The sequence below is a fragment of the Tauraco erythrolophus genome, chromosome 6 (assembly GCF_009769465.1).
Source record: "Tauraco erythrolophus isolate bTauEry1 chromosome 6, bTauEry1.pri, whole genome shotgun sequence".
In the NCBI taxonomy this organism is placed as follows: Eukaryota; Metazoa; Chordata; class Aves; order Musophagiformes; family Musophagidae; genus Tauraco; species Tauraco erythrolophus.
In genome coordinates this window covers 30,640,486-30,664,338 of record NC_141470.1, presented here as the reverse complement: position 1 = coordinate 30,664,338, position 23,853 = coordinate 30,640,486, and the positions used below count along the sequence as shown (strand labels likewise).

General features: G+C 46.2%; 1 protein-coding gene across 3 annotated transcripts in view; it reads right to left on the bottom strand.

Annotated features, from left to right (window-relative positions):
• MAPKBP1 (mitogen-activated protein kinase binding protein 1) overlaps positions 1 to 23,443 on the bottom strand; it is a 99,429-nt gene extending 75,986 nt beyond the window's left edge. For all 3 annotated transcript variants that reach the window (XM_086612772.1, XM_086612774.1, XM_086612773.1), the window contains exon 1: positions 23,327 to 23,443. In XM_086612772.1, coding sequence (XP_086468898.1) covers positions 23,327 to 23,443 — 117 coding nt within the window. The remainder of the gene's footprint in view (positions 1 to 23,326) is intronic.
• Between the last annotated feature and the right edge of the window lie 410 nt (positions 23,444 to 23,853).

Genomic DNA, 23,853 nt, shown 5'->3' with positions numbered 1-23,853 from the left:
GGGGCTGTTCAGCCTGGAGAAGAGAAGGCCCTGGGGTGATCTTATAGCAGCTTTCCAGTACCTAAAGGAGGCCTACAGGAAAGCTGGAGAGGGACTTTTTACAAGGGTGTGTAGTGATAGGACAAGGGGCAATGGATTTAAACTAAAAGAGGGCAGATTTAGGTTAGATATAAGGAAAATTCTTTACATTGAGGGTGGTGAGGTACTGGAACAGGTTGCCCAGAGAAGTTGTGGATGCCCCATCCCTGGAGGTGTTCAAGGCCAGGTTGGATGAGGCTTTGGGCAACCTGGTGTAGTGGAGGATTTCCCTGCCCATGGCAGACTGGTTGGAACTAGATGATCTTTGAGGTCCCTTCCAACTCTAACCATTCTATGATTCTATGAAACTATACCCCATTCTCTCCTTTCTGCTCCTGTATACAAAAGAAAATCCTATTCTTGAATTAACAGTTTGATTTCAACTTCCCCCTTCCTCTCCACACCTTTGTGAGCATTTATTCATGAATAAGAGCATCCTCAGAGGGAGTCCTTGCAGCACAATTATTCCATTCCACTCCAGAAGGGCTACTTCAATAAATGTCCACACACAGACAAGTTCTATTTTAAAAGCCTTCCCATGGGCCTGTGTATAACACAGTTAATGCCTGAATCCATTTAATTAACTTGCAGCATCAAGTCAGCATGAAAAGACAACATCCATCCGAGTTCATCTATCATCCACTACAGAATGTGCCTGCCCTCATCCCTCTCCTGCCTGAATGCGGGCATATTAATAATGTATATGCAAAGGCATGCATTCCTGAGGAAGCGGTGGACGCAGAAATCCCAGAAATACATAACCTGTGAGAGTTCCTTTGGAAAGCCTTCCCTAGCACATCAAGTAATCAGTTACCACCCTGTCTGAGGAGTGGCTACATAATCATCTGTTCTTCGTCTTAAAAAAAAAAAAGCTTTTACGGCTTGACTTGAGACCCCAATACTCTTCAGTCTTGGCAATACACTGAGACAGGGAGCTTCAAAATCAGGCCTGAGTCTCACAACAGCACTGTGCTTTTCACGTCCATCTCCCGATATTCTGCTTCCAGAGTTTTCAGCACAGCTCCACACACTCCAACATGTTTTCCGTGCTTCAACACAGCAAAGTCATATCAATGCACTCTGGCATCCAATGCGTGAAAACGCATCGTAGCTGTACATTGTCAGCATCAGCATTTAAGAAATAGCTGTCTATTTCTTACATAAGTGAAATTTGATAGAGCACACCAAATCTCACAGCTGGCCCTGTTTGTAAATATCTCCTGCTGCCCCTGAGTCCCACCGCAAAAAAGCACGTTTAACCTCCAGGGACCAGTGCACACGTTGCAGGCTCTAATCCACCGTCTGAACATGCCGTCTGATCTCCTGTTACTGCTGCAGAAAAACAAAGGCTTGAAGTTTTACATTTAGCTCTGCTGTGCTTCAGTTGGCACATTAAACACAGAATGCTAATTACAGTATACTATTCTACTTAAGGGGCTGGCAGCATTTCCACTGCAAAGCCTTCATTTCAGGGCTTTTTAACACAGCTGTGAAATATTCATTTTGCACTTGAGCTTGACATGCAAAGGTCTGGCTTTGGCCCAGGTTCCTCTGCCTGTTTGTTTTTTCGGGAGTTGGGGTTTTCATTGTTGGTCTGGCAGCGGGAGGGCTGAAGATGGGTGGATGGAATTAACTGCAGGGGAAGTTTGACTTAGAAGAGCACACAAACAACAAAACCACTCAGCTCCACAGTTGGTTTCTGCCTCTCACTTACTCAATGCCTCCTTCTGTTTTTGGATGTGCACATCAAATATGCATTTTTAATTTTGTTTGTGTTTTTTTTTTAAGAGGCTTTTCTTATTCTCTCCTTCTTCGTCAGCCTGAGCCTTCTGTCCCTCAGCATCCAGTGTTAGCAAAGAGTACTGTCTTGACAAGCCTGGTGACTGAAAATATTCCACCTGCAAAAGCAACGGTAGTAAGCCAAGCTCCAATACACCACCAATTCAGAACGCCTCTGCCTTGACAGACCAGTCTCCATGTCTCTCGCAGTAAGTCTCACAAGCCTTGCTCGCTGTGACCATTGCAGGCTCATACCAGTTGCCTAACTGACCCTCTAGGAACTCCTCCAAGACCATCAAACTGGTTTCATGCAATCCATCCACCACACAGACTTGTTACAACATTTCAAGATGTTTCCAGCCAACACTGAATTTGAAACAGCGTTCATGGAGTGAAAGGATTCAGAGCTATGTCTGACCACCGAACAAGTCCTCACATTTTAATCAATTAAAAAAAAAAAAAATACAAACATCTAACCAGAACATCATCATCTGCAACAAGCAGTTGCCAATTCTAGGCAATTTGGTTTCAAGATAACCAGTTTAAGAACATCAGGGAACAATCTCTCACAACACAAATTATAAATGATGCACTTCAGCACAAGAGTGGCAAGGACAGAAAACTGACTTGCCTAAAGGTTTTGAATCGCTGAGTTATGGGAAGCATCACATTACATTCGTAAACCTGCATAAAAGCAGAGGTGAGATGGGGGGCTGTTCTGATGGAAATGCCGAGTCTCAGCTCTAATGACTGTGCCAGGTGTCACCACAATGGTTGCACAGAGGTGTGCACACATTTATTAAAAACGATCCAGGCAGTTGAGAGAACAGGGGAAAAAAAAAAAAAATCAGGACAGAGGTGGAAGAAAAGGAACGTGAGCAGCCCAGGGTCCCTGCAGGCTATCTTTCCGCACGTGCCTGCACACAGCATGCGTGCGTTTGTCCATCTCTCCACACAGCCTCACTTGCTTGCTCTCCCCTCCTGGCCTCCCCACCATGCTGGCTGCTTTCAGTCCGATTCCAGCTGTCAGGACCACATTCCTGACCCGTCAGCCCCAGCTGTCGGGGGGCTACGTGCTGAATCTGCACTCTGCCTTCTTCTTTATGCACCTGGAGTAAGGCTGTCCCAGGGAGGCCATAAATACCATCGCATAGCCCCATGGAAGTGGGTGGGAAGCTATTAAAAGCACCTCTACCAGGAATCATAGTGAGGGAACTCAGAACTGATCGCAGTACACATCTGCAAGCGTCCCTGTGGCCTGCAAAAGAGGATACATAGAGGGTTAATTTCTTACCAGCTTCTGCAGCATGACCTAGCTATCATTAAATAATTACCTTCTGTTTCTTCACTTAACACCAGCCTGATCCCCCAATTTTCTCTTCTCCACCCCCACACCAAGGTCCAATTTCTTCTAAAGCACTGCAGGGATGAGGTGAGGCACATGTAACCTTATCAACCCTGGCTAAAGACATAGCAAGCAGCAACAACTTCTCCCATTCAGCCATCATTCTCACTGTAAAAGCAGCCCCAACTCAGATTTTCATTAGATTTCACAAAACCTTCAGAATATCTGAGCTTCGGAGATACAAACATGGTGAAGGGACAAGGGGTGGAGTGTGTGTAAATTGTCCACCTTTGTAAGTGTTGTGATTATGCTACTTTGACTTCAGTGTGGGGAATTATTTTTGTTGACAAAAGAAAAGTTTGTGAAGATTGTGTGATGAATGTATACTTTAAAAAAGAAGAAAGGACATCAAACAGGCTACAGGTTTGTTGGCACATAAAGAGTTAATCCTGATTTATTCCAGACTAAGCATCTGCACATGGAGTCAATCGGACCAGCTCCACAGGCAGGCAAGCCCTATGGGACACAACAGAGACATGCATCCTGTGTGGGCAGGCTTCAAAGAAGCCATTCCCTGAGCTCCCAGGACCTGGAATTGTGCGGGATCACTTCTTCACAAGGAACAGATTTTTCCAATTTGCAAACGTGCATTACTTTTTCATAAGGAAAGAGCAGGCAAGACACCAGACTTTATGTAGGGGGTGTTTTTGCCCTCCCACATAGGCAATTCGTCCAGTGATTTTTTCTTCATAGTAGAAAGAGGAACCAATTCACCTTCCCTTGCACGGAGAACTATCTGTAAGAGGATTAGGTACAAGCGAGGACTTGCAACGCTCCACCATCAATCTGTCCCAACAGTGGACATCAAAGGAAGCAATTTCTGACTTTCCGACAGTGTTCTATACTGCTCTCCACCAAACCACGCACAGGGCCTGAATATAGGCAAAGAAAGTGCTTCAGTGAAAAGAAGTAGTAAAAAAAGCCATAAATACAGCTCCCTTGGGCAGCGTTTCAGTTACTCATATAAGGGTTTGAAATCAAGCAGGAACAAATGGTTCTCTCGGCATAAGGGTCACTGTTGATCATCGTTAATCATCACTTCCCAGATAGGAAAGGTTCTTTCCCCTCTGTTTTGCCCAGGCTTTAGCACTCACAAGAAGCGAGAGATGAGAACAAGGAAAAGAGCCAAACAGAGATGCAGGCATGGGCTGGCAAAGCTGCTCCCTCTGCAGCTCTGCCAAAGTCCCTCCCTACAGCCCTGGCCCCGAGCTGGGCCTGCTCCTAAATTCAAACAGCTGACAGTTAAAAGTCCACAGCTTTGTGTCAGAGACGAGCATTCACTCCAAGGAAACCATGGCAGCTCCACATAACTCCTGACTTCGGAGAAGTCAAACACATGGGCTGTAACATGGTGTTTCTAATATCAATACTGCTGTGGCAAGGCGCTCCATCCTAAATCACTCCTGCTGAACTCTATAAACAACGCATATGTTCAAACTAAACTTGGAGACAGGGAAGATACACGAAGCAACTTCTCTTTCAAGAGGGCGCAGAAAGCCTTCCCCACAGGCCAAGGGCAGCCAGAGAAGGAAAGCCACATCTCAGCAATTCAAGAAAAGCACCACGTTACAATTTCCTTCTCCAATTTCATTCATTCCTTCTCACTGGCACTTATTTTAGGTATAAACAGATCAGTGCACTGTTTGTCTTGGGGGGCACTTGAGGCTTGGGGGAATACTTGGTGGTGGACCTTGAGAACAAGAGTAGAAACACACAAGCAAGAGCTATGCAGGGTAAAGAAAAGCCTTTTAATCAGCCTGCCTGATAATTCATTTGTGATTTTTTTATTCATGTGTAACACTCCATGCCAAATCAATCTATTTTTATCCTTCACCACTGATTTGCACAGCAGTTCTGTCTTAAAAGTAATCGACTGCCACTTCTAAATTGTGACTCTAGATCTCGTCTGTACCTACCCAGCCCTCACTGCTACAAAGACAAACACACAGGTCTTTTGGAGAAGGGGACAGCTGTAAGTAGTGTATTTAAGTCCCCACGAAAGATTTAAAGAGACTTTCTGTTCGTAAAAGCCTCACCTTTTTATGCCCAGATTCCTTACACAGAGCAGGTGTCTGTTCCCTCCACAGGAGGTCAGAGAGCTCAGTTCTCCTGGTGACTGAAGGCTCCTGCCTGTAACACCTGAACTACTCCAAGACTAGACACCTTGTCCTCCCACGCATGAATGTCCCTAAGACTGCAGTGATGCTATGGGGGAAAGTACATACTTGCATCCTCAGGGGATTAGAAAATGGTTTTGCTGTAAGCCGATTTAAATTATATTAAAAAAACCCACTTATCAGCAATTTAAAAGATGCTAAGATTGGAATAAATATAACAGGAAGGACAGAGAGAGTACACAGCATTTATCACACAGACAACATCCCTACAGAAGGAAGCAGGTGGTAAAGAGATTAGTATTCATTCTTTCCCTAAATATTGTCTGGACTATTTATCACTTGTTTCACAGTACTTGCAAGAAGTCCGAACAAACATGAAGGCCTCCTGCACTTACAGCAGGTAGCACCATGTACCCTCACACAGCCTGCAATCTATAACCAGATATAAGGACTGGATGACAAAAACCCAGAAACATTGAATTAAATGTCTTGATCATAGTCATGCAATAAATTAGCAGCAGAGCAGGGAATAACCTCAGCTCCCTCACAAATTCCAGCAGCTATCTACTGCAAGGACCATGCCACACCACTGCTGTATCTCACTCCTGCTACGGACAACATTTTTGAAGATTGACTAAAAATTAATCAGAAGAAAGCACAAGAGACTTCTTTTTTTCCCCTAAACCAATCAGGATATACAGACGGAGCCACCCAAGCTTCCTGCCCACCCCCTTGCCGCCTAGCTCTCAGCAATCCCTTCCTGCACTCCCTGCCCTCTGCCCTGAGGAATAAGCTTCTTACAGAACAGCCTTTATCATCATCTGCCCTTCGTGCATCCTAGAATTAAGGAGCTCTTTGCATCTGTCAGTCAACGTGTGTATTGAGCACCCAAGACATTTCTCCTGTCAGCCAGAAAGGAGACTATGTTCTCCAGGAGAAACGATACATACAAACGTGGGCCAAAGATTGAAAAAACAAACTTAAGAGAACAGCATAAGCACTGATTTCCATTGTCTTCTCAACAACCCTGCTGCAATCTCCTCCCATTCCAGTACGGCTGGAAAGCCCTTCACTGGTAATACAGTGTGCTCATCCCTGCACCTACTGCTCAGCCACTGGCACGGACAACTCCAGCAAACACTCATGTGCTCACTCGGGTATGTGTCACCGGGCCATCTTTCTGCTTCCAAGATGCGAACTGGTACTACAGGAGAGGCAATCATCATTCACAGTCACAGCTATTCCAGATTTAGAACTTGGTTTAGTCTTTTCCAAATAGTTAAAATTTCTTGGAAGTTTTATGGCCCAGACCCAGCACTCCAAAGACCTGAATAAGTCCCTCCATAAGTCAGCAGCCAGAAACATGTTTAGATCCTCTCTCCCTTGCACACACACACAGAGGAAACCACCACTAGACAATAAACCACACATAGAGACAAAAGGTTATAAAGATAACTACAAAGCAATCCTAAAGAAACTCATTAAAGCATTCATTTAGCCCACTTTCCTTCTTCACATACTTCGCCCTTAAATCACTTCTTCCTGTGATTTTTCCCCAGCACCTTTTCAGTTTCTCTTCCTGAAGGAAACAAAGTCTGTAAACGAGAGGTACAATAGTCCCACATAAGCTGACCTATTTGAGGAGTTCGTTAAAGGCAGCTTAACAAAAAGAAAAAGGGAGCAGGCTTCCATCTAAGTGACTTAAAACCCTGAAACAGGGAGTAAGACTGGAAAAGCAGGCCTCCTCTAGCCTATATTTAGGGTCAGAACCATGGGTAACTGGTAGAATTACCAAATGTGAGAACTGAGGAAGTAAAAGAACACTCAAAGGAAGCAATTTTTATCCACAAGCTTAAAAACCCCTTTGCTTTTGTTACCACCCAGCTCCTGTCAAGAAAGCAAACCATTACAACTACCACGATTCCTTTACTGCCCTTCTTTAGAAATTCAGAAAGCCCTAGATCCAGACACACAATCAACTCCTGTTCCTTCAACATTTCACAAAGTACTTCTGTTTTTACATGTTTAGTTCTTAGCTAAAATTTCTGCTATATAAAGCAAACACACAAAAAAAAAAGAGATTATGGAACTCCAGTCTTCAGCAAAGAGTCAGTTCTCCCAGTGCATAATTTTCCGGTCAATAGTTTTAGATGCATTCACCTACTCAGAAGCATTTAACAGAATTTGTCTTAGTAAGAAATAACTTGGAGTGACACATGTAGTTCAGAAATAACTGAACTACTAGTCCTAAGTACATTTCTACAGTTTAAGCAAAGGATATAAGAAGCAGACAAACGCTTGAAGGGCAAGCAGTAAGACTCAACAGCAGAGCAACGCTTAAGAGTCAGAACATCCCTGTTGACTGTCATTTGTACTGAACCACTATGCTAACCCTGCTCAAACTGTATTTCATGTCCTCCAGCAAAAAGATAGCTACAAAGCTTCCATGTAGTTTCTGTCCACTCCTTGGTGTGATGCACTGGCAACGAGGAACGGGCAACAGCTGGATACAAGCTTTACTCACACCCTTGAACGGGAACTGGCCCCTGTGTGACGCCAGGCTGCAATTCACATCACCGACCAGAGAAGAGGTGTTGGATAAAATGGAGCTGATTGCCTGTCAGAGTTGTAAGAATGCAACTGATGATTCAGACTCTTAAGAAAAAGAAATTATTGTAGAGAATTGTTCATGGAGCACTGAACCCTGAAAATGCTCCCACCTGTCCACAATCTTGCCTCTTCTTCTAATTGTCTCAGTCTTTTTAAGAAAAGACATTATGTCTACCTGCCTGCAAACCTTGCCTCTCTTACATCCTTAGAACATCACAGGTTGATAACTGCAACAAAGCATTGAGGAGACAGTATTGTGGAAGGATCTGTTTATAAATTAACCAAAGACAAACAAGCACTTAAGAGTTTAAAGATGGAATTAACACCAGTCACAAGTAAAGAGTAAAACTGGCTGCTCAGGGCTTATCAGCACTTTCTGCTATTTCTATAGAGGTCATTTCCGACATTTCTTTTGGGTGAGACAAAAATCTATCAGTGACAGAAAGGACCACAAGAATTGGCACAACGTGCTACGGCAGCCAAGCTGATCGAGCAAAGACTTGCACTAAACAATCCTGTACAAAGAACCAGAAAGGTACTTAGAAACTGCAGAAGCCGTTTTGCTTAAAAGCACCACCTGGGAGAAGTCCTATGCACACTTCATATGGTTCAAAAGACAACAGCAGCATCCCAATGCACATGTGAAGCACGGCCACACAGTGATGTCACTTCAAAATACTGCTCCCTGCAATATGTCACAACATGATGACCAAGGCAACTAGAAGCACCACATGTACCCAGCCTGCTTGTCTAATAGCTAGAGGACAGAAATGTCTGCGAGAAGGAGTTCAAGAACACTCAGCAGCAGTTTTGGAGTCACAAGAATCCAACAGATTGTCACAGGACAACCCTGTGGCTTTGGAGGACTGGGTCACTGCAAATTGAATCCTGCGAGATTTCTGGCAGATGTTCCACCACAAGAGAAAAGAGCTGGGCAACCATCAAGTAGGAAGCCAACACTCCAGACCCAAGTATCTTATGCTTTATGCTCTTCCCTGAAGCCTAGCCGTATGGCATTTTGTTGTTGCTTTCAGCCGCCTTCCCCAGCCTTTGCCACTGAAGGTGGAGCACCTGGAATTCTTGAATCAGCTCTGAGGAAGGGAAGCCCTGGTGCTACCCCCTTCTCCTATTTATACCAACAACAGTACTGCAACCGTTCAAACATATTTTATATATAGCTCTGTGGCTTATTTCCAGGCAGAAGTAACTCAATGCTAGTGTACATATGTTTAGACCACAGCAACTGGAAAGAATGTCCCATAAATGCTGTTAACTCTGCTGCTCCACTGTGACCAGAACAGGCTTTACCACTGCAGAAATACAAGCCGTGTTAGGAAAATTTAAAAAAAAAAATAAAAGAGTAAAAAATTATCCACCCAGAAGCTAGGCAAGCCACTCGCCACCTGCACAGCACTGACAGACTTCCACTATAGCCCCAAAAGATTTATAGCTGTAAGTTAACAGCCAGCTCTTGTCACATCAAGATATAGTGTCTGACTGCCAAGAGACCACATAGAGGTGACCAGGGTGTGGGCCAGCATAAGGGCAGACATGCAATACAGAGAGCATCTGCCAGTATCCACTTGCACTTTAAAGTACTGTTTTAAACTTAAGGGCTGGACAAAGAGAGATATAGTCAGATTGGCACAGCTCTATTTGCAAAATCTGCTTGTACTGAAAACACCAGTAAAGCTACCATATTTTAATGAATCTGACTTCAGTCCAACACCCATAAGCTCACACACTGAAAAGAAAGAAGGGTAAGGTGCAGGAGTCACGGACCAACATCCAAAACGTACGTCCTTCAGCACTGGTTGCAGGGACCTCAGTGACACGTAGATGAGAGAGATGCCTGCTATAAACTCATGGGATATGGATCCCAGTGCTAGGCCTAGGTTTTAACCTACTCCAGGTGAGCCAAACCCCAGACAGCAGCCCACAGGGACATATAGTGTCTGGTATATTCCCTCTCCTAAAGGAGGGTGATCCTGCTGCCACACATAGACAAATACTAGGTGATAACTACTGTGCCCTTCACCAGATTGTCCCTCTCATGGGCTGCAAATAAAGCTCTGCCAGTCTCCCCAGAATACATTAAACAACCTTTCATCACACTTTCCTCTGCAACAGTTAAATACTGGAGGGGAAGGATTAACATGTTTTAAAAAAAAAAAAAAAAAAATCTTGCCTTCTCTTATGTCTGAATTCAATGGGACTGGACTTTAAAAAACGAAGAAAGCATAATCGACACTTCAGAAGTATCTAAAAAGTCACAGCATCTTTGGTTATGTGATGTGGAAAAGTTAACGACCATCATCTCAGGCCTCTGTAGAGATGGGCGTCTCTTGTCCAGGGGTACAAACAACCTAGCTTTATCCTTGCATAAATTTGTAACTTCAGGGATGAAACGGTCCTTCCTGAACACATCAGGTCAGCATCTTGCTTGGATTAGAGGAGGCTCTGTCAGGGAGCCTCTAGCTGGGCAGAAAAGGGGAAACCAATTCCACATTTTAGGGACAATGATGGGGGCACAAAAGAAAAATGGAACTTCTCTGGTTAACTGTTTATTTAGGGGGTGGGAAACAGGAAAAGAGAAACAGTCAGTCTTCTAGGCTTCACAGGACTGGTTAGTAACATGCCAGGGAACATGGCCTGATGGACAAAGTGCAGCTAAGCTGATCAAAACAACATGATAGAGACAACTGCATGATATATATATAAGGCATGCACTCACATACAGTTATGTGCATGAAATGCATCATCGTATATAGACTCTGATCTTGTAGTGGGCTACAGAGGCACTTATCTTTACATCCATTGGGTGAAACGGAACTACTCATGGTTATATTACCTCACATAAAACTAAGCACATGCTTAAGTATCCACAGGAATGGTGCCAGAGCTTGCATGTGGTTTTCTTTTAAACCCTTTGAGGTCATCACGACTGTAATGATGTTACACGAAGAGTTGTGCAAGACTTTGTGTACATTACAGCTGTAACACAATACCAGTGCCACTTTATAAGCAGAGGGAAAGAGTGGGCTGCAAGTTACTCTATTAACAGGCACACTAAGAAAAGTAACATACACTCAACCAGAACAGAGCATGTTCTTCCTATTAAACTCACACATACAGAAAAATAGAAACATACTCCTACCATCATCCAACCAGGCCCCCGCATTTAAGTATGCTCTACAACACAAAATCCTGCTTGGCAGCTGTTTACAGTACTTTTATTTCTGGAGATCTGAGAAAAGCATCCAAATTAAATCCCACTAGAGTATGGGAGGGCAGGAGGTGGGACAGAACCCAGGCAGACCTGGAAGTAAATCCCTTTCCAGAGGGATGGCCATAACTCGTAGGCAGCGTTCCCTCTGCTGCCCAGAGATGAGAGCCCTCCGTGACCCAACAAAGGAAATCACCAGGTTTGACATTTTATAATGGATTTCGCTTCTAAGCCCTTCCTTCTGCCCTAGCTGCTTCCATAGCTTACACAGATCACTGATGATTTACAGTTCGCCATCTCCTCAGCACGAGAGCTCCTCAACTCAACTAACCCCAACTGCTACACAAACATGCTTCAGGCCCACAAATGCCTTACCCACGGCCCAGGGCAGGAGTACCTGCACCTCTCTGCCTGGAGAGTTACAGTATTCTTTACACAGCCTCCTCCCCTTCTCAGCACAGTCTGCTGGCTAAGGCAGGCTGGATTACTCCTCCCAGTACAACAGGCCCTAAGTGCCAGAAAAAAAACTACCAGTAGAAAGAAAGCATTTCTGTTGCTTGCCAACAAACCTTTAGGCAGTAGGTGATGAGTGTTCCCAATTGCTTTAAACCTCTGGAAAGCACTGACAGCAAAACCAAATGCCTTATCACAGCAAGCACTCTCCTCTTCCCATTGGGACATCCCAGGACTCTCCACAGGGAGTAATATTTATTCATAGATTCATAGATTCATAGATTCATAGATTTCTAGGTTGGAAAAGACCTTAGAGATCATCGAGTCCAACCATCCCTAATCCCCATTAAACCATATCCTCAAGTAGCTCATCCACCCTATTCTTAAACACATCCAGGGATGGGGACTCAACCACCTCCCTGGGCAGCTTATTCCAGTGGCTGACAACCCTTTCAGAGAAGAAATACTTCCTAACATCCAACCTGAATCTCCCCTGACTAAGCTTATGCCCATTTCCTCTTGTTCTATCACCCATCACTAATGTAAAGAGCCCTTCCCCTACCTCCCCACCATCTTTTCTCAAGTATTTATAGGCCGTAATCAGGTCTCCCCTCAGCCTCCTCTTCTCCAGGCTAAACAGCCCCAACTCCCTCAGCCGCTCCTCATAAGTTTTATTTTCCAGCCCCTTGACCAGTTTGGTCGCCCTTTCTCCAGCCCTGGTGACCTCAGAGTTCCCCAGGTGCCAGGTGCCCTGTAAAACACTTTGCTTTTACAAAAGAAAGAGGCAGATTTTCCTGAACTAACGAAACAATTCAGTTCCCTCAGCAGAGATGCGTAGCTGGAAGCCACCCAGTGCCTCTCATGCAACCATATCCTCTACCAGAGAGGACAGTGTTATTACCCAGGGCAACCTGGTGCTCTCTTCCAACCTTGCTGTTCAGCCTGGAACCTTAGTCACCAGAGCTCCACCACGACCAGACACTGTCTGAAGTCAACGCAAACTATGAGAATACTATATAGGGTTTGTCTAGACTGAAAGCTTGGTTTATTTTTTCCAAAACCTGTGTTTAAGTTAACCAGCATGGTCTTACCCAAGGGTACTGCCCCTGGGAAGGCCATCGAGAGAGCAGCGCCCAGAGGAGCCCTCCCGAACGCGGCAGCCGCTCGCTGCCGGGATAAATACAGCGCCGCGCACGTGGCGCGCCGCGGCCGTCCGGGGGCGGGGCCAGCCCCCAGCGTCCCGCCGCCATTGGCCGGGCGGCGTCTCCATGGCGACAGCAGCCCGCAGGCACCGCCCCTCCCGCGGCGCCGCGCCGGGAGCCGGCCCGGCCGGAGAGCGACCCACCCGAGAGGGCGGCGGGTGAGGGAGCCGGGCGGGCTCCGGCGCGGCGGCGGCGGCCGGGGTAGCGCGGGCAGTCCTGGAACAGCGGACGGGGAAGAAGCGAGGGCAGAAGGCGCACGCCCACCCCGCGAAGCTGCCAGCAAGCAGCGAGCGGGCAGGCCAGGCCCTGCAACTGCAGCCCTGGTGCTTTGTCGCCCACCGGCTCTCGCCTCCACTCCAGCACGCCTTGCAGAAGGCCATAAATCAGCCCGCTGGACGTTTTATTAACGGTTGTGTTTACATTCACACGCTCCTGGGCAGAGATGTTCATTCCAAGGGCCTGGAGTAGCTCCGATGCACAGCAGAGACAGTCCAGGCACTGCATCTTCTCCCCGCCACCGCTCTGTTTTCCACTGATGGCTCCATCAAAAAAGTATTCATCACAAGTTTCAGACATCAAAAAGCTTATTTGCAGCCCCACTACAGAAAGTGGGCCAAGAACTTTGCAAAGCAAGCATCTATAAGCCACCCACCACAGCGGTGAGGCAGGAGACCCGCTCTTGCAGAAGCTGCAGCCAAAACACAGCCAAAGCAGCCAGTGGTGAGGAAGCTGAAGACGGCTACCCGCGGCCCAGAGTGCTCGACCCTCATCCTCCGCCAGCGCCACTTATTCGCACTGTTGATCGTGTGGAAAATGTATCTCAAAAGCTCAGCTCGGGAAGCCTGCAGAGACATGCAGCACCAACTGTGGATTATCAGGGAGGAAGATTATCCTCCCAGCGCAGGAGAAGGTAGAGTCCCAATGCCAGCCTCAAAAACAGCTCAGGATTTTTGAAACAACTACATCCATTGAGGCAAGCTGCACATTCTTCAAAAATATTTGTTAATGCATTTCATTAAGAGCATTTTATGTGTCTTGTCCCCATTCCCCTCTACCACCACTCCCATAGCGGGGTTCAGGGTGCAAGATGGGGAAACAGCCTCCACTCAGCCGTCACAGCCGGTCAAAACACACAGAACCATCTTTGCAGCCTGTCTGGCCATGATTCAGTCACAGAAAACCAGGTGAGCTAGGACCAGATGGGCTTAAACAAACAAAGCAGATTCAAAATTTGTCAGTTCCAGTTTACAGTCAGCAATACTTTTGGACCCAGCTGCTCGAGAAGGATGACACCCCAAAGCAGTTTTGAAACAACTGCGCTTGGGACCACTATATCTAGTTCAAAACTGGGAGATAAGCCAAACGCAAGGAGTTACGCAGCTGTTTTAAAGCCCTGGATGCTGGGACACTTTACAGTAAGTGGATAAGTGTCCCGTCTGTTTTACATTGAGGGAAAAACAAGGCTCAGAGACAGTCTAAAGAGCGGAGCATAGAACCCAAAACCATTAACTGCATTTAAAAAAAAAAATACACAGCTCTGTTTCAAGGTTCACTCTATCTTTACACATTTCAGCAGCACAGAAGCGTTGGTTAGGAGCGTGAAAAACACCATTCTTAGCCCAGACAAGGCTCTTGCAGAAAGAACACTAATATTGATGCAACATAACTGGCAAAAATAAGTCCTTTTACTGGTATAGCCTGTTTCTTTGAGGGACAGGATCACTCAATAGACTTTTTTGCTGCTGTGTCACCATTAAGACAGCTTGTTGTGGAAGCTAAGCTTGCAAATTGTTTCTAGCACGCGCAAGTGCTTAGCCAAGTACACCCTTACACTTATGCCCACTCTGGATACCTCCAACGCCATCCCCATCCCCTCATGGTGCAGGTCACAGCCACAGCTGAAGCACAGAGCACAGCAAGTTCTGAGCACCAAGATCGGTCACTAAATAAGGAGGCAGGCCTTGCACACACTCCTTTCACCCTCAGTCCTATTCAACATTTCAGCAACTCCAGCATCTAGATTGCGTTAAGGACTGTGTAACAAACTCCAGCTCCTTTGGTGCGAAGTCCTGGGCTGAGCAATGGTGCCTTTTTTTTTTTTTTTTCCCCCCAGATGAAAGCATCCCTAGTACAAGCAAGACTTCAAAGGCAAGCAGCCCCTTATGTGCTACTCAAAGGTGAGCAATCAATTTCAAAGCCCTTGGGAGAGCTCAAAGGCTACCACTGTTGAGCACAGGAGACATAGCTAACACTTCAGTACTGGCACTTCAAATAACAACTGCCCTGTGCTGGGCCTACCTCTCCACAGGGAAGGGTTTCTGAACAGGCAATGCTGTTTTTCACAGTGCCTGTTTGGAAGATAAACAGGAGCAGAGAGCTTCACAAGTCTGTATCCTTGAATCCATTGACACTGCCATCAAGTCATTTTCTCCTTTTGTCAGAAACTCCTCCATCTGCCTGCTCTCAAGCCATTTGTTAATGTTGTGACTTCTAGTACCACCATGCAACCTCCAATAATCTCTTTCTTCCAGAGAAATGAGCTTCTCTGGATCCATGATGGGGAAAATTTCAGCCTAACTATGCAAAGTGTTTGGGAGATGCAGAAATTTTAAAAAAACTATCACTGTAAGGAGGAATGTCATTGTTCAAATTCCACCAGGTAAGAAATCTCAGTTGTTACATCTTGGCCTTCTTGATCAACCGTGAATTTTAATACTGTATTTGGGAGAACAAGCGGGACAAGCTTTTATTGCTGTTGGCTTGGAAACACTGAATACACCAGCGGTTCATAGACTTTTCTATAATACTATTTTCAATCAGAGTTTCCTCACAGTAACTAACAACAGTACTGGTCTCCTGGGACACGAGCAAAATTACAAGGCTTACTGGGGTTTCCACAGCTCTATTTCATATGGTGCTTAATCTGCTTGAGCCTGTTGGAAAATCATCACCAGAGCTACTGAAATCATTAGTGACAATGGAACCAAGTCAGCACTGTTTGGGGACTTTCAAGCAAACAACCCTAAATGAACACACAGTCCTCACATGGGAGAGGTGAGAAACATGCCTGGTAATCTGCAAGAGGCCAGGCTTGTGGCTAAGGCTAAGATTTGGCCTCAGAAGATCAGGATTCAATTTCTAGGTCTGCCTCAGACTTCCTGTGGGAATTTGGAATCATAGACTCATTTGGTTGGAAGAGACCCTCAAGATCACCGAGTCCAACCATTAATCATGTCTGTATAGTAAAAGCATGTTGTGTTCCCCTGACAGCTTTTTTTTTTTTTTTTTAAGCCTGAAGCTCCCCTGGGCTGGGTCTACTATATCACATGCCAATGCTGTGCATTGCATGTAGAGATGGGATGCTCCTGCAGTCTCTGATCACGCAAATACTAGCAGCAGCTCAGCTTTGTACTAATATTTATGAAGACAGATCACACAGCACAGATCCACTGCTGCTTTCAACAGCCACAGGCCTCAGCTGTATTTTCCTTCCACAATGCACGGATATGCTCAGGGCAAGGCTGAGCAGCACTGGGGCAAAAGGAAATAGCAAGAGGTTTTTCTGAATTGCAGTAGCGACCCTTTGGTGGGCACAGCCTCAGCAGAGCCCAAAGAGTTTCAAGCACAGGGACTAGCCCACATCTGGAGCTGGAAGCCAGGGCAGAAAGCACGCTGCAGCCCTGCTATGCACATACAGGAGTCCTCAGAAACTTCTAGCTCTGCAGAAGCAGGTACATCAGACACAAGCAGAAGCCTGAAGTGACTGAAACTGGGCTTGGTGCTAGTTAATTATTCAGACCTTAGCTGGGATCACTCAGCACTAATATCAGGGCTCTGTTCTGCTAAACACTGAGCACCGTGTAAGCGCCACTCCCTGCCCCAAACATCAAGACAAGAGACTTTTTTAAAAAGCCAAAGACTAGCTAGTACATGGTGTTTGCTTTCACTCTCGCAGAAAAAAAAATGTACCAAGGCTAATCAAGCAACTTCTCCCTAAGACCTGATCAACAGGAAGCAAAATATCTACTCAAACTTGCTAGGTCAACAAAATGCTGACCACCATTTTCTCAGCTGGAAATGGAAGTGATGCTCTGCAGTTGCTTTCCACTAGACACAGAGGAGACTGAAATAATATACAGGGCATTTTATAGGCACTTGCAGACCCTTGATGACACAAAAGCCGATGGTGGTCCAACCCGGCCTGACTCCTAACCATTACTTCAACTGTTCTGCCTGCCTGAAACAAATGAGGTGATACACCAGAGCTAATACCAAGCACACAGCTAGTGAAACAGATGGTACACTTTGGAGGAGGTCTCTTTCCACTGTGTCCAAGGATGCCTGTCTCCACCAGCCCTCCCTGCACCACAGTGAACAACAGCTCTGACCAGTGAGCAGAAAATGTACCACCTGCAACACCTCTGACCAGTCCTGACTTCTGCCATCTTACGATCCCAGCCAGGTCTTTGGCAAAACACTACATACTTCACAGCCCAGTGCAGAACAACAGTCCACAAGCAAAACGGGGTCGTCAGTCTATATGTGTACGGTTTATCCAGCACAGCAGGGACAGAGTAAAACCTGCTTACGGGTCTCTCCAGCCAGGTTAGCTAAGTCCCACATGCCTTCTCAGAATACCCAGCTCATCTGAAAGAGGTGAAGAACAACACGCAAGCCAGGACCTCAGCAGATCTAGAAGATCAGCCAGGAAGGCAGTGTGTGACCACTCGAGGGAAGTAATAACCATTTAAACTCACTCAGTAAATGACCTGGTTTGCATAATTTATGCTGACTGCATACCAGCTGTTAGCACATCATCGCCCCACCCCTGCCATGGAGGGGTCTTCCTCCTGTCTTTCATAGTAAAGCCAGCATGTTATTTAGGGGTGGACAGAAGGGTAGATCTTTCCAGCAATCTTGTCTCAATATTGGCAAGAAAGGTCACATTGGTTCATGGATACAGTTGCAGGCTACAAAACCAAACATGTTGAATTGCTATATGCTTTTATATCTACCCTACTTCAAGAACTAGAAGCAATTGGTGCTGCAGTCAACCAGCCAAAAAACTTTGGCTTCCATATGCCCTGTGGCTATAACTCACATTTAATATTCATGTTCAGCTCCAATTCAGGCCAGATCACCCTGTAATTGCAGGACAAGGCACAACACGCATAGAGTGAAGAACGAAGCAAGGAAAACCTGTGTGTGAAGTTCACAAGCACAGGGTCACCTTGAACACCATGTATTTGAGGATGAAAGAGAAGGGTCCAGAGCAGCCCAGTGGGGAAGGGTTGAGCCCCTGAGCCATGAGACTTTCAGTTGTTCCACTGACTCTATCCACAGATACCAACATGTCACTGAAACACAGGTCTGGCTATGGAGAAGCTAACCAGCCTTTGTCCCTCTGCTTTAAGAGACACTTAGAAGCCTGATCAGAGACAGACGAGAAATCCCTCCTATCTGTGGACAGCAGCCCCTGAGCTGTTGAAGCAATTGGGTGTGTTTAGGCTGCGTGGTGCAGAGCTGTGAAAGAGATCCCTAGCTATCAACTGGGGTCAAACAACATTCACGGATATAAGCGTTGAAGCAGAACAGGCACAGCAGCAAAAGGCCGGACCAGGGTTAGATGCATCCTCTCAGCTGTGCTACCAGCTGAGCTGACCCCAGAGCTGGTGGGCTGAGCACTGCTCAGCCTCCAGTGGAGCGGAGAAGGGGAATAGGGCAATACTGGCCAAACAGCTCCTCAAAAGCATCATCGTTACGTAAAAGACAAGAGCTTGTGACAGCATCAGACAGGCTGCTCTCTACCTCACCCACACAGCCAGGCTGCTCAGCCTTGCATCCAGCATCCTGGGAAACACTGCCCACGAAGAACCCTGCAGGCACTGCTGCTGCAGGACCAAGTCGTTCCCAAAGACTTACAAAGAATCCCACTCTGCAACAAGCCTCAGCTGCACCTTAAACGACTTAATAAGAAGTGATGATTTCTGAAGCATTTATATCAGTGAATCAAACTTGTGTGTTTTTTGGTTCAGTTCCAGTTCAGGTTCAGCAATTTCCAGCTGATCCAGTTAACATCCGTAGTGGTCTAAACTGATTCATGTTGGAAGCTATAATATTTTCAAACAAAATGGACTGTGTACTGAAGGCAGGAAGCTACAGCCAGGCCAGAAACATTACTCCACTCTCCTGTGTCCAGGACAGCTTGTGGTCCTAGCCGAGCCCTGTAGCTTCTCATGGGATTGAGGAGCTGGAGAATTATGTTAAGAAATGAGAGGCATGACAAGGCACAAAGGGTCTCAAGCTTCAAGGGATCTGCTTCCCTCTTAAATCTGCGCCTGTGCACATCCTGCTCACTGGCAGGACACAGAGGAACCCTGTCCTAACCAGGGAGCTGCTGTCAGGCTGATGGGAGCTCAGAGGTTGGCAGTGAGAACAGACCACACCTCAAAGGAGGACAGGAAACCCTGTCCCACTAGGAGCAACTTAGTCAGGGCTCGTTTTCAGAACAAAAGCTCTCAGAAAGGTTTTGGAGAGCCACCCAGTCCAACCTGGCATCGTGGTGCAGGAACAGGCACTGCAGCTGCATGTGCTCGCATGACACTTGGTGGGGGGAGATCACAGTACAAGCGTCCCTGTGCTGAATGACTTCCTGCTGGGGAACGTCAGGTTTTAGTCAAAGTGCTCTTTTAAACTGGCAACTTGAAATATTTATGGCTTAGAAAAAACAGGAGAGATCAAAGAAACAAGCAGCAAATTCCAAACATGTTTGTTTGACAGTGGCTTACAGTTTTAGGGAAAAGCCTGTAGCGGGTTTTGTAGCAATTTGTTTCTACATCGACATTCGTAATCTCATTTGACTGAGGATATCCTCACATACACACTCGAAAATAGGCACAGCTACATCAGTTAGAAAGATGCTTATATTTACAAGAGTAGAGCTTAACAACAAGAACATCCCCTGCAGGAATTGCACCTGCTCAGGTACATCTCTTCTGTGAGCAGAGAAAGATTTGTGTAGCCAAGTCGCAGGGTACTACAGTAACCAGGGCGTTTTAGCAATGGGAGAGGGCTCAACCTTTAGCTGCCCCACTGTCCCGCTGCAGTCGTTCATTCAGGGTGATCAGTCCTGCTTCAAGGGCACTCAGTGCCCAGTTTTTAACTCTGCGTTAACTGGAATCACAAGCACAGTGACCAGACGCACGTCTGGGTTTCTGGTAAGACTAGTAATCCCCTAGAAATTGAACTCAGGCCAACCAATTTATCTGAGGAAATTTTAGCTTCCAGCCACCACACGAACATGTTACAATCCCAACAATCAACAGGCCTAGACTTAAGTCACTGTACTCTAGGTCTACATTGGTTCAACACAGAAAACAGAGATCTGGAGAGGACAGGAAAAGTGGATTCAAGCCATGAACAGCAAAAGACATTAAAAAAAAAGTCTAAACACAGAGCTAGTCACGCAGCAACAAAAATCAAGACTCCCACAAAACAAAAGTTGTTTTCAAAAAGCAGCAACAAATCCAAACACTATGTCCAATTTGTCAACAAGCTTCACTTAAAGAGCGCTCTTTTTTTTAATATCCATGATTATGAATTGGTTCCTTAGTTTTATCCCTGCAGAGATCTCCTGGGGCTGCACAGTGAAACCATGCATTAATTATAGGCAAGAAATAAGTCCTAATAAAAGTCACAAAACAAGTTCTTCCTTGTGTGGCTCCCAAGTAACACACTGCATGTCCTGCACAGCCCTCATGCAAAATATCTGTACATACCCACACTCCCCCTTCCAGAGCAATGCACAAACAGGTCTCTGCAGAGCCAGCCTCCCACAGCCTGCCCACGTCCAGCCCAGCCTTACACGGCTGCTTCACTGAAAGGAGCCAATTTTCACAGGGCTCCTCTTCAGCACAACAGACTGCCCAAGGGCTCTGTCCCTAACCACTGCGTCAGCCTGGTAGGCCCCACACCACCAAAGGGTTGTTTAGGAAAAAGCAGGGACACCAGGGATGCTTTCCACTGAAGGGGGAAAAAAAAAACCACAGTTCACAGAAGTCAAGGCAGTGCCACTGAGGGTGCTTGTCCATCTTAAACCGAGCAGCTGGTTGCAATAAAAGCTTGAGGGACTCGGAGGAATCAGAGCTGTTGAGGGCTTGCTCTGCACCTACAAAGTACAATATCATCTTTCAGGCATTTATCTAGGGCAACAGTCCTGCTCCATCCTATGTAATCAAGCAGCATTTAGCAGAGATGAGCAGCCAAAGCTACCAGCTTCATAGGCCCTTCCATACTTCCACGTGACTAGAGCCTCATGCATCTCTTGGAGCAGTCTTTTCTCAAAAAGTCCAAGAGACAAGGATGCCTGAAAAAAACCCTCCCTGCAGGTCAGCAAAGATCCTTTAGGAGCAGTGTGTACAATGCTCAGTTTAAGTCCCATGGGATTTACACTCACACCAAATAACAGACCGAGAGGATCTGTTTCCTGCTATTTTAGAAAAGTAGAGCTGCTTCTCACCTTGGAAGGCAGAGGAGCACAAACATAGCAGAGGAGAGCATCTCCACAGACATCCAATATTCGTTGGATCTTTGGTAAGGGGCCCACTCCTTTTTGTTTTGCCTACTCCAGCTGTCCCACCGAAGACAGGCCATAACTCATTGGAGGGAAATTCAGAGCAAATCGCTCTAGGAAACTGACACCAGCACCTAACTCCTCATTATGACAAATTCCTTCTACCAGCAAACTTCCCAGTAATTCCTTTGCGTCTCACTGATTAACTGCTCTCACTAATAAGATACACAAACCCTAATTTGATGGCGTGTGGAATGAATCCATGATATCCCCAGGGGATCAGACAGCCCTGGCTGCACACTGAGAGACAGTACAAGGGATACAACAGAGCTCTTCCAAAAGGCATGTGCAAGGAAAAAAAAACAAAAAAAAGAAAACACACAGGTACCAGAGAAGACTTGGGGTATGTAGCAGCAGGTCCCAGCTCTGAAAAGGAGCGCACAGACCTCAGCTCTTATTCACAGAGCCAGAATCCAATGCCCACTGTACGTGGCGGTACAGGTGGCTTTCGGCTCGTTTGACAGAGACCTCTGCAGAATACACATCAACAAACTGCTCTTCAGCAACAGCTACAAAGCACGTCTCACTGGCAGTCACCACGCTGCTCTTCAGCAACAGCTACAAAGCACGTCTCACTGGCAGTCACCACGCTGCACTAAATGCAGCACATGCATGCACATGCACACACCGAGGTCATGCACAAACACCAAGGACTCTCCTCTAGACAACTCTGAGGAAGCCAAGCAGGTTTTTCTCTTGCTTGGCAAGAGAAGAACATTGCTTTCCTTGGTATTAAGCAGCCATATCAGAGGACCTCCAACCCGAACCAGAGTTCCAAGAACAGGATTTCATGCTGGGAACAGGCCATTTAGGTAAGGTGTCATTTGTTTCCCCTGAAGTTTTACACACACTCTTCACTCCAAGAGATAAATCTTGAAGCACTACTGCTTTGAGACAAATGCACTTTGCAGTTATGGATTACAAGCATTTCTTATTTATTTGTGAGTCTTCAGAAGGGGGATAGGATTAAGGTTTCTATTTATGGACAGAGTGAGCTATGCAAAGGCTGAATGATTTGCCCAGGGTTACAAGTGAATCAGTGGCAGGGACAGAACGAGGTGCCCTGACTCAGAGGCGCCTGCTGTCAGCACAAGGTGATGCCAGCCAGCTCCTGTTCTCCGTGCAGCTGGGGTTAAGTCATCCTTCTCTCCTCATGACACCAGTCAATTCCCAGTGAGTGACTGTCTGTCCGGAATTCTCCACAACACCAAGAAGAATGATGGATTTTTCAGGTAGAAGTAATTATAACCCAGACAAGACAGCCCCAAGGGAAGGGGGTCTGAGGCACACAGAGAAGGAACATGGAGGAAAGCACATCCAGGCCTGTGGAACACAGACCCCATCTGAACAGTCACCTCCGAGACATGTCTTGCATCCTCCATCTTTCACACCATCCTATCCTTACCTATATGCTCACAGAACACTCCTTTGCGAGGCTGAGAGCAATTGCTTACACATAAGAACAGGTCTTTGTGTATCATTAGCTGCCATAATGCAGGTTTAGCAGTTGGAAATATGGAGGAAGAGGCAGCATCATGTTTCTTCTGTCAGTCACCTGTAACAATCCACAGTATGGGAAAACCCAAAAGCTTTCTGACACAGATGGGGTACGTACCACACAAGCAAAAAGAGCGCGTTTCAGAAGAGGGATCAGGGCTTTAGCAGGGATCTGAAGCGCCATAAAGATCCCGACTACAAGACAGACTACAGCCGCATATCAGTTGCTCTACAGTTACACCAGGTCTTCCAAAGCAGTATTGTTAGTACAGATGGGACCTCAGGCAACAAAGTTAAAGCACACTGGCCGCACCACACAGCACTCACCTTGCTGCCTATATCTTCACGCTTGTTCCCAGGCTTGCTTCTTCTCAGCTTAATGGAAGGGGAGCGAAGTAGATTTTTGATCCGACTTGTTATGGTAGACCCTTCGACCGACATCATCTCCAGGTGCTCAGAGGGTATTTACCCCACAAACTGTGCCTGGGGAACGAGCCCAGGTTTGAGGCAGAAATACCGATGCACTTAGCTTTGCTTATGCTCGTTCACATATCTCTCAGCAATTCTGCTCGGGAACTCCACTCCTGTTACACTGCAAAGCTATTCACAGAGGCTGGCAGACTTTCGTTTTGCGGATTCCAGAGGATCAAATCAGCAGTAATCTAAACTGAAAGATGCACCCATGGGTCAATACAACATTTGCGATAAATTCTAGCCTCATTCTTTGCAAGAAACGCCAAATGCAAGAGCTTATGATAAGGATGGGTGCAGTAGTACTTATTCTCAGCGGCTTCTACGAAAATTATCATCCTTTTAGTATCTATTAGCACATCTAAACCAATTCCCAGACCGAA